The 10,980-nt window shown below is 35.6% G+C and overlaps 1 protein-coding gene across 1 annotated transcript; it reads right to left on the bottom strand.

Moving 5' to 3' along the window:
- Window positions 1-1,343: 1,343 nt before the first annotated feature.
- LOC110719635 (putative glucose-6-phosphate 1-epimerase) lies at window positions 1,344-10,120 on the bottom strand. Its single transcript, XM_021898610.1, has 8 exons — window positions 9,372-10,120; window positions 9,136-9,210; window positions 8,762-8,818; window positions 8,469-8,632; window positions 8,236-8,370; window positions 2,341-2,443; window positions 2,081-2,180; window positions 1,344-1,872 (listed from the first exon to the last, which is right to left on the bottom strand). The coding sequence occupies exons 1-8, from the start codon at window positions 9,522-9,524 to the stop codon at window positions 1,703-1,705; spliced, it is 957 nt and encodes a 318-aa protein (XP_021754302.1). The 5' UTR covers window positions 9,525-10,120; the 3' UTR covers window positions 1,344-1,702.
- Between the last annotated feature and the right edge of the window lie 860 nt (window positions 10,121-10,980).

Below are 10,980 nucleotides of genomic sequence, written 5' to 3'. Positions count from 1 at the left end.
GATAAAATCATTAGTTTGTCTCTTATTGTATCATGTTGTAAGACCATCTCTAATGGTGAGACTCATTGGAGTTTTTTTAGGAGAGAAAGAGTATTTTTTTTTTTAAAGGATACCAATAAGTTGGTATCTAAACTTAGATAGTCAAATGAAAAGCTGCTAAGTTTAGATACTCAAGTTTGAGTCTCAATTGACAAAAAAAGTGGGCCTTTATCAATTTTATATTGACTTAACTGTTAATGTTTTTATAAAAACTTAAAATTGTTTATTCAATTGGATGTAGTGGGACATATTAGAAAATGACATTATTATAGTTAAGAGAGTCTCACAATTGGGAAATTACATATCACATGAGTTGCTAAATTGAGAAGTGGCTTTGGGTATTACCATTGAGTGTGAAAAACAACTCATGTTGTATTTTAATACTCAAAATTGAGTCTCACCCATAGAGATGGTCTAATTTCTACATAATACTTGGTACTCAAGAATGACCTACTAGCTTATAGGCCGGTCGATGTGCCCAAGTTAGGTGCTCTTATCCGACTTATTTGAGAGCTCATTAGCACCCTTGTTTGTCAAGCATTTTTTTTTGTTTGGACCTACAAGGCTACAAGGGTATAGCAATATGAAATACAGAAGTCTTTCATCTAGCTATTTTGATGGCATGGCTAACATTGAAACTTTAGGTTATAAATTGTTTTAAGTATAATAGAATCTATAAAGCTACACAACCCGAGATGTCAATTTGGGCCATTGGGTTGGATTTGTTTCAAGTGTAATTGGATTTGAGTCATGCTAAATATAATTATTGTGGTTATAGAGAATAAATTTTGGATTGGTCGAGTCTGATTGAATTGGGTCAGTTAGTGTCAAAGTTCTAAAACCGTACTCCTTTTATACAAGAGTGAACCTTGATCATGTTTTATACTTAAGAGAATAGGTGCTCAAAACACTATGAAGTATTAAGGTTATGTTCAAGTATATTTTAATCTTAAAAGTTCCTTGAACAATAGATTGAATGTATGAGATAATAACGCAAGTAGGATAAATTCACCTTGATAAAGACTTGATTTGTCTGTAAGTTAAGTTATATTCAATACTTGTGTTTGATCTTGATCTATCACCCTTGAAAAATTTCTAATTTTGTCCCCTAAATTATGCTCCTATTTCATGCTTTTTTCCTTTGTACAAGAAAGAGCCACTAGCCAATGAAATATTCATCTTATTCTTTTTTTTTGAAAGATGAGCTAAATATATTGTCACATACTCCCAAATTAAATGATAACAACAAATCATAAAAAAAAAAAAGTGTAACATAGTATGTTGGTTAGTACAAACATCACTAATAGAAGCAATAATACAAGTTTTACAATCTCGTTGACCCATGAAGTTATTTTTTTTTTGGATCAAAGAGCATAAATGATATACAAAATACAGTGTAATTAAATTACAATTTGCCAACTTCAACAAATTAAATATGCTCGCATAAACCAAAAAATAGAATGTAAATAAATAAAACTTCTTCCCCCCCTCAAAATAAAAAAGGAAATTTTTTTTTTATCTCTTCTAAATGGTTTGCTGAACCTGCAGATAATACTTAGCAGTCAGAATATATAAACAAAATGTTGCCATGAAAAATAAGCAACATTTATGATTATTTTCTAAATTTGATCATCATCATCTAAAGTCTTTGTTTTTTCCTTTGTTAGCATGAAGAGAGTACTGTGAACTCCAATTGTCCATTCCATTCTTCTCCTGGCTTAAGGGTGAGGGGCTTCTCAATTGCGGATCCATCAACACATAACATTTTCTTATATTCGTCGTCTCCTAGATCTGCCAATGCCTTTGCCTTCTTTTCCCACGGATTCCACACCGCTGAAAGATATTTACTAGTTATTGTCAGCAAAACTTGTATCTAGTAGTACTACTTGCTAGTACTCCGTCTATAAAGCTTATAATTATGCAATTGTAACGCCAATAATGTTACAATTATGCAATGCATCTTCGTTACATAAAAAAACTAATCACTACTTGTCTAGCTACTCTGTAGTAAACAAAACTGACTTAACAGAATAAAACTTACCAACATCAGGAAGCCCTTGCTTTCTTATCTGAAATGTTCTTTTGCTTCCATGATCAAAAAGCGCGACTACATCTGATGAGCTCAGATAAATTCGATCAACCTGCACGAATATATAATTCATTAGTTTGAATTCTGTATATACAGAGAGGCAGTATGGTTTAAATTTATTTGTGTTGTCAAAAAAATTCCTAATTAGTACCTCAATAAGTCCAATAATGCAATATATGTTATATATCAGTAATCTGGGTTATGTTATGCACCTCTGATTCAAATGTTAAGGCATCTCCTTGTTCTGTAAATCGCTGCCTGTCCTGTAAACAGTCGAGATAGTCCAGAGTTTCCAACCCCTCCACTCGAACTTCACTGTATCATTAGCCCGAAAATTGATCATCAGACTCGAACATCATAGAAACAACTTGTAGCTAGATGCATAACATAAACAATTCAATTTTCTAACAAGACCTGACCCTATATGTTAACATTGAGTAGTGACACGCTTTATAAAATGGTTTCTTGACTTAATTCAAAACGAACAAAAAGGGAAAGTGTTAGCATCGACAAAGAAAGAGGTATTACCTGATGTTTGGGTACTAAAATGGTCATACCCATTTTAGTCTTGGGTAACTCTACCCATATAAGCCCAAAGGGCATAAAAAAGGTATAAAAGGCCCCAAATAAGTCAAATACATCAATATGGCCTTCAACGGCCCACATATGTAATTTTAGGGCTCATAAACCCACTTATGTACTCATATAAATACCCCTCAAAGGGCATAAGGTAAAAGGAGGTCACTCTTATCATCTAAGATGACCATACTCCTCCACTCTCTCCCCTAAACTCCTCTCAAAATATGCATTGTTTGGCAACTAACTTGGGCGTCGGAGGCTCCGCCCCGGGTTCAACCCCCGGGGCTCGGGGTTCATTTTGCAGGTCCATTCAAGGCCCAAATTCGAGGTTCTCAGACACCCCTCCAAGGCCCGGTTAGCTCATTTTTTTCCGAAACAATTTGGCGCCGTCTGTGGGGAGACGAGTACTACTACCCATGAAAATCCACTAATTCATGGCTACTGTGTTCTAACACGAAAAAGGGTCAAAATTTCTAGCAAATTTAACCCAAAATTATTACTCCTGTCAAAAGGGGTAATCATTCTTGCAAATGGTGGAGATGATAGATAAACATTTTGATTTGTCGCCAATCTAACCACTACTAACAAGATACTTCGTGCCTTTACAAAAAAATTGGGAAATATTCCATGAATATGGTCAAACCTTAATTATTCTTGAAGAAGAATAAAAGCTAGATCTACGTGGCTCTAATGGAAAGCTCACAAAAGCAAGCCTTTCATTCACACCACCAAGTTGAAGAGGCATCAGGTGGCATGAAACATACATAAAAAATCAATCAAGTTTATGTAAATTCAATGCTTGCCGAAGGAAATTGCCATTGTCTTCATCACAAGCTTCAAGGCTCACAACTCCACCACTAGAATGACTCACCATTTCATCCTAGGCAACACATGCCGAGGTCAATGGGGTCAAGGCTAGTATTGTGAAGTGAGCCAAATCTCTTCACATCACATCTAAAGTAGCAGCCGAAGAAGATCCGAGGTTGTCTACCGTTGTTGAAGCTTAAAAAAGCTCAAACTATCACCAATCTAAAAATCCGAAGCAAATAGCTCGGATAAGCAAAAGGAATCCGAAGCTCATCGAGCCGAGGCTATCCGAAGGAGTTTCAGCCCAAGCCGAAGGCGTTTCTGGGCGAGTCGAAGGTGTTCAGCAGAAACCAAGGGTGGTACAGTTTACCGCTCCCAAGTTAAGGTCGGTAACCATTGTCGAGCCAAAGCTCACCTCTTATCTCCTGGCCGAGGCTAGCCATAGCCGAAGCCGAGCCCAGCCGAGGTTTACCTTCGCCGAGATTCGAGCTCCCGGCCGAAGCTCACAACCATATGAGCCGAGGGTGCTGCCGAAGATGGTTTGTCTGAACCGAAGCTCATACGAGCTAATGCTAGAGCAACCAAAGCAATTAGCTTCGGCAGTCAAGTGCAATTGGCTCAAATTGTACCCGACCTCAACCTACACCAAATCTGATGATAATAAGTCAGAAGAAAAATTTACCTTTTGACCATTTTCAAAGAGCTATAAGCCATAAAAAAAAAAAACTATCTTTGTCAGGGTAGATGGCCAGAAGCTTTCTTACCTGCGGCTAATACTTTTATCAAGTAAATGGCTTCAGGCCCACTTTCATCAAAGCCCATCTATCAAATTGCTTCAGCAAAGAAAAATGGCTCTTAATTGAGTCAATATTTTCCTCAAAAAAAAAAATATCATCAACTATCCTCACGATGACGATGATAAAATTATTCATCAATCTTCCTCACGATGATGATGATTAAAAAAAAAAAAAAACAACTCTTTCTATCCTCGGATCAAGGGTAAACTCTTTCTATCCTCGGATCAAGAGTAAAACTCTTTCTATCCCCGGATCAAGAGTAATAAACTCTTTCTATCCTCGGATTAAGGGTAAACTCTTTCTATCCTCGAATCAAGAGTAATAAACTCTTTCTATCCTCGGATCAAGAGTAACCTCTTTCTATCTCTTTCTATCCTCGGATCAAGAGTAAACTCTTTCTATCCTCGGATCAAGAGTAACCTCTTTCTATCCCCGGATCAAGAGTAATAAACTCTTTCTATCCTCGGATTAAGGGTAAACTCTTTCTATCCTCGGATCAAGAGTAGTAAACTCTTTCTATCCTCGGATCAAGAGTAACCTCTTTCTATCCCCGGATCAAGAGTAATAAACTCATTCTATCCTCGGATTAAGGGTAAACTCTTTCTATCCTCGGATCAAGAGTAATAAACTCTTTCTATCCTCGGATCAAGAGTAACCTCTTTCTATCCCCGGATCAAGAGTAATAAACTCTTTCTATCCTCGGATTAAGGGTAAACTCTTTCTATCCTCGGATCAAGAGTAATAAACTCTTTCTGTCCTCGGATCAAGAGTAACCTCTTTCTATCCTCGGATCAAAAGTAAAACTCTTTCTATCCCCGGATCAAGAGTAATAAACTCTTTCTATCCTCGGATCAAGAGTAACCTCTTTCTATCCCCGGATCAAGAGTAATAAACTCTTTCTATCCTCGGATTAAGGGTAAACTCTTTCTATCCTCGGATCAAGAGTAATAAACTCTTTCTGTCCTCGGATCAAGAGTAACCTCTTTCTATCCTCGGATCAAGAGTAAAACTCTTTCTATCCCCGGATCAAGAGTAATAAACTCTTTCTATCCTCGGATCAAGAGTAACCTCTTTCTATCCTCGGATTAAGGGTAAACTCTTTCTATCCTCGGATCAAGAGTAAACTCTTTCTATCCTCGGATCAAGAGTAACCTCTTTCTATCCCCGGATCAAGAGTAATAAACTCTTTCTATCCTCGGATTAAGGGTAAACTCTTTCTATCCTCGGATCAAGAGTAGTAAACTCTTTCTATCCTCGGATCAAGAGTAACCTCTTTCTATCCCCGGATCAAGAGTAATAAACTCTTTCTATCCTCAGATTAAGGGTAAACTCTTTCTATCCTCGGATCAAGAGTAATAAACTCTTTCTGTCCTCGGATCAAGAGTAACCTCTTTCTATCCTCGGATCAAGAGTAAAACTCTTTCTATCCCCGGATCAAGAGTAATAAACTCTTTCTATCCTCGGATCAAGAGTAACCTCTTTCTATCCCCGGATCAAGAGTAATAAACTCTTTCTATCCTCGGATTAAGGGTAAACTCTTTCTATCCTCGGATCAAGAGTAATAAACTCTTTCTATCCTCGGATCAAGAGTAATAAACTCTTTCTATCCTCGGATCAAGAGTAACCTCTTTCTATCCTCGGATCAAGAGTAAAACTCTTTCTATCCCCGGATCAAGAGTAATAAACTCTTTTTATCCTCGGATTAAGAGTAAAACTCTTTCTATCTTCGGATCAAGAGTAATAAACTCTTTCTATCCTCGGATCAAGAGTAAACTCTTTCTATCCTCGGATTAAGGGTAAACTCTTTCTATCCTCGGATCAAGAGTAATAAACTCTTTTTATCCTAGGATCAAGAGTAAACTCTTTCTATCCCCGGATCAAGAGTAATAAACTCTTTCTATCCTCGGATTAAGGGTAAACTCTTTCTATCCTCGGATCAAGAGTAAACTCTTTCTATCCTCGGATCAAGAGTAACCTCTTTCTATCCCCGGATCAAGAGTAATAAACTCTTTCTATCCTCGGATCAAGAGTAACCTCTTTCTATCCTCGGATCAAGAGTAAAACTCTTTCTATCCCCGGATCAAGAGTAATAAACTCTTTTTATCCTCGGATTAAGAGTAAAACTCTTTCTATCTTCGGATCAAGAGTAATAAACTCTTTCTATCCTCGGATCAAGAGTAAACTCTTTCTATCCTCGGATTAAGGGTAAACTCTTTCTATCCTCGGATCAAGAGTAATAAACTCTTTTTATCCTAGGATCAAGAGTAAACTCTTTCTATCCCCGGATCAAGAGTAATAAACTCTTTCTATCCTCGGATTAAGGGTAAACTCTTTCTATCCTCGGATCAAGAGTAAACTCTTTCTATCCTCGGATCAAGAGTAACCTCTTTCTATCCCCGGATCAAGAGTAATAAACTCTTTCTATCCTCGGATCAAGAGTAAAACTCTTTCTATCTTCGTATCAAGAGTAATAATTCTTTCTATCCTGGGATCAAGAGTAAACTATTTCTATCCTCGGATTAAGGGTAAACTCTTTCTATCCTCGGATCAAGAGTAATAAACTCTTTTTATCCTAGGATCAAGAGTAAACTCTTTCTATCCCCGGATCAAGAGTAATAAACTCTTTCTATCCTCGGATTAAGGGTAAACTCTTTCTATCCTCGGATCAAGAGTAAACTCTTTCTATCCTCGGATCAAGAGTAACCTCTTTCTATCCCCGGATCAACAGTAATAAACTCTTTCTATCCTCGGATCAAGAGTAATAAACTCTTTTTATCCTCGGATCAAGAGTATTAAACTCTTTCTATCCTCGGATCAAGAGTAATTAACTCTTACAATCCTCGGATCAAGAGTATTAAACTCTTACAATCCTCGGATCAAACCTTGGATCAAGAGTGTTGCCTCATATGAACTCTTTCATTCCTCGGATCAAGAGTAATTAACTCTTTCAATCCTTGGATCAAGAGTGTTGCCTCGGATGAACTCTTTCAGTCCTCGGATCAAACCTTGAATCAAGAGTGTTGCCTCGTATGAACTCTTTCATTCCTCGGATCAAGAGTAATTAGCTCTTTCAATCCTTGGATCAAGAGTGTTGCCTCAGATAAACTCTTTCAGTCCTCGGATCAAGAGTAATTAACTCTTTCAATCCTTGGATCAAGAGTGTTGCCTCGGATGAACTCTTTCAGTCCTCGGATCAAGAGTAATTAACTCTTTCAATCCTTGGATCAAGAGTGTTGCCTCAGATGAACTCTTTTAGTCCTCGGATCAAGAGTAATTAACTCTTTCAATCCTTGGATCAAGAGTGTGTTGCCTCGGATGAACTCTTTCAGTCCTCGGATCAAGAGTAATAACTCTTACAATCCTCGGATCAAGAGTGTTGCCTTGCATAAACCTGAACAAATAAAGTCCTTCGACTCAATTTCTATGAACGAATTATTTGGGAAATTGAAACAAAACCCAACTCATTTTTTCAAATAGAATTGGGTCTCGGGGGCTAATTGTTTGGGTACTAAAATGGTCATACCCATTTTAGTCTTGGGTAACTCTACCCATATAAGCCCAAATGGCATAAAAAAGGTATAAAAGGCCCCAAATAAGTCAAATACATCAATATGGCCTTCAACGGCCCACATATGTAATTTTAGGGCTCATAAACCCACTTATGTACTCATATAAATACCCCTCAAAGGGCATAAGGTAAAAGGAGGTCACTCTTATCATCTAAGATGACCATACTCCTCCACTCTCTCCCCTAAACTCCTCTCAAAATATGCATTGTTTGGCAACTAACTTGGGCGTCGGAGGCTCCGCTTCGGGTTCAACCCCCGGGGCTCGGGGTTCATTTTGCAGGTCCATTCAAGGCCCAAATTCGAGGTTCTCAGACACCCCTCCAAGGCTCGGTTAGCTCATTTTTTGCCGAAACACCTGATATCGGAGATTGCAAAATATGTACGGAATGCAATATTGAAACTCAAGGGCTTTCCATTTGCATTCTTAACACGCGATCTTAATATAAGATTGCCATCCTCGGATAGTGTAACCCTGACTCGAATCTCAAATCTGAAACAGAGAATTTGTTGTTAGACCTTAAATCAACTAGTAAAATTGTTAAAAGACTTATTCAGGTAACATATTACTAGGTACTCATTAGTACATACTTGTTAGGCCACACTTTAAGATCTTCATCAGAAGGTTTTAACAACAAATTGACCGTGGCACAGCCTTTCGATTTATTAGTACGTGGTGAAGGAGGCTGATTGTCGATCACCCACATTCTATTCCTCGCGAATCCATGTTGCTCTAACAGGCCACGGCTTCCAAACTTCAGATCAATCCAAGGGTAGATGCACAAAATTACAGTAATCAGCTAACAATGAAATTTATGTTGGTCTAATAATATTTTTTTGTTTTTGTAGCTTTTATAAAAATTAGTAATTAGATTTTAATTTACCTGAGGAAAACATATGGGGATTCCCCCTCTAACTGCATTTGGCGGCTTAAACGTAGCCTGAATCAGTCAAATTTAAGGATGATTATTATAAATAATTAACTGCAAAGCATATGATTAATATATATAATTACCTATAAATCAATACTATTCGACCAATTCTTGACAACAACCCCACCTGGCCTCTAACTGATATCGAAAAGTCTAAAATATGATAATTAGTACTAATTATTTCTTAGACTACAGAAAAAATCAAAGATATTATTATCAGGAACCTTCCTTGTTATTAAAAATAATCAAATGAAAAATATCAGAAGTTTCAATGAAAATAAAATAAATTAAAAATAATTGAAGAGAAATGGGGTGGCCTGGCATACCTTGCTGCTCATGAACAATAATTCATCTCCTTGTTCATTCTTCCATGAAAGAACTTGACCACCATACAAGCTTATCTAAATCAAACACCAAATCAATATTGATTTATAGAAATAAAACCGCGCAAAGTGGGAAGAACTTGAAAAAATGGATGAAAAATGAAAACTAAGTGAAAAGATCTTTAAGGGACGCAGGGAGGAATTAACATACTGATAACAATAGAGATATATTGACTTACTCGAACGGAAGCGCCTCGTAGATTTTGAAGAATGATTTGAGTAATACCATTTTTGTCTTTGATTTCTTCATATGATGCAGGTCTTGAATCCAAGGAAATTTCTTCACAATTAGTCATTTTATTTTTCTCAACAACTAAGAGAGATAATACCATGCAAAGTTTATGATACAAGTTGTATATTTATAAACTTTGGAGAAATAATTCACCAGCCAAAATAAAATACTATGAATAATGAGGCAGAGGAATTGAATTTAATGAGAGAATAATTTTGTGGAAAATTTTCAGAGGATAGAAATAAGAAGTAAAGCCTTGAACTTTGAATATATATATATATATAAGGGAAGCCGCCAATTAAATTAAAATAAAGTTTAGAAAATTGGACTCTCTCTTACTTTTTTGTACATAAATTTTTCTAAGGAGAACAAAGACTTCCAACAACCACTTTAACTAACTTTTACTCCAACTAAAAACAAACCCTTTTAATTATTTTTCTTCTGACTAAAAATAAATCTTTGAATGCTATAAATACTACCCAAAAACCCCAAAAATTAAAAATAAAAATTTAATGAAAATGCGAACAAAAATAATTATTGGTGTACAGGTGGCAAAAAGATAGGATATTATGATTGTGCACAAAATTATGTGTGTGAAAAAAAAAATTGACACAAGAAAAGGAGATCCAAAGATCACAAATTCTGAATTGTGCGAATTGTGAAGAGCTTGAATTTAGCGAGACTCTTACGAAAACTATAGTCCATAGAATAAAAATTATATGAGAAAAATATATAAAAAATTTGGTGTAAAATGAAAGATATATATAGAGGAAGGTTAAGAAGGGTCAGGAACTCTTATCATTGCACATTAGAATTCCCCCAACCCTTTTAATTTCATATCATTTTTTGTGGGTTGATTATGACCTTCTCTTTTATTATTTCCTCCGATTTATAATACTTTACATGTTTTGACTTTTTACATTATACTAGATTAGTTCCATACCACGCACAATTTTTATAAAATTTTATAATGAATTATAATGTTAATTCATAATCTACCAAAAAATTATACTCATATTTTAAAATTAAATTAAAAAAACCTTGAATATTAATATATACTCGTACTCGGTATCTTGCAATATGGAACGAAAAGATTATAGGTTATTAAAATAAATTAAAATAAACAAAAATAATCAAAAAAGAGAATTGAAGTAATTTTAGGCGTGAAATTTTTTAATGAGATGATGATATGTCTCATTTTTATTCACTTTTAGTATATAGTTATAAATTGGTCTTAATGTATACTTTATAAATATTAAATTTTTATAAATAATTTTTTTTTAAAAATAGATACAAAGTGTTTCAAGTTATTAATGGTCAAAGGTGTGCATTTGCAAACGTGCTCAAAGAAAACAGATGACTAGGTGAGATACCGTGGGACAGGGGAGTATGTAATAACAATTGATTAAGAGAAATAGTAAATTAGAAAGTGGATACTCGAAGGGTCAACTTTAGAGAATTATAGGATTCATTTATAGGGTTAATATACTTTAATTTATATCATTTGATTAGCTAGCTTAGGAAAACAACAAAAGGGAATAAGAGAAAAGTATGAA

The sequence above is a fragment of the Chenopodium quinoa genome, unplaced genomic scaffold, assembly GCF_001683475.1.
Source record: "Chenopodium quinoa cultivar QQ74 unplaced genomic scaffold, ASM168347v1, whole genome shotgun sequence".
NCBI lineage: Eukaryota > Viridiplantae > Streptophyta > Magnoliopsida > Caryophyllales > Amaranthaceae > Chenopodium > Chenopodium quinoa.
Note: the sequence above shows the minus strand (reverse complement) of the source record. Positions and strands in the feature narration are given on the sequence as shown.

Bases quoted from the DNA above. Each gene is read 5' to 3' on its own strand.
- LOC110719635 (XM_021898610.1), bottom strand. From the start codon at position 9,524: ATGGTATTATCTCTCTTAGTTGTTGAGAAAAATAAAATGACTAATTGT. The intron at 2,181-2,340 runs GTGCATAACATA...ATATTCGTGCAG, and splicing joins CCTTAACATTTGAATCAGAG to GTTGATCGAATTTATCTGAG. The intron at 1,873-2,080 runs GTAAGTTTTATT...AATATCTTTCAG, and splicing joins GCAAGGGCTTCCTGATGTTG to CGGTGTGGAATCCGTGGGAA.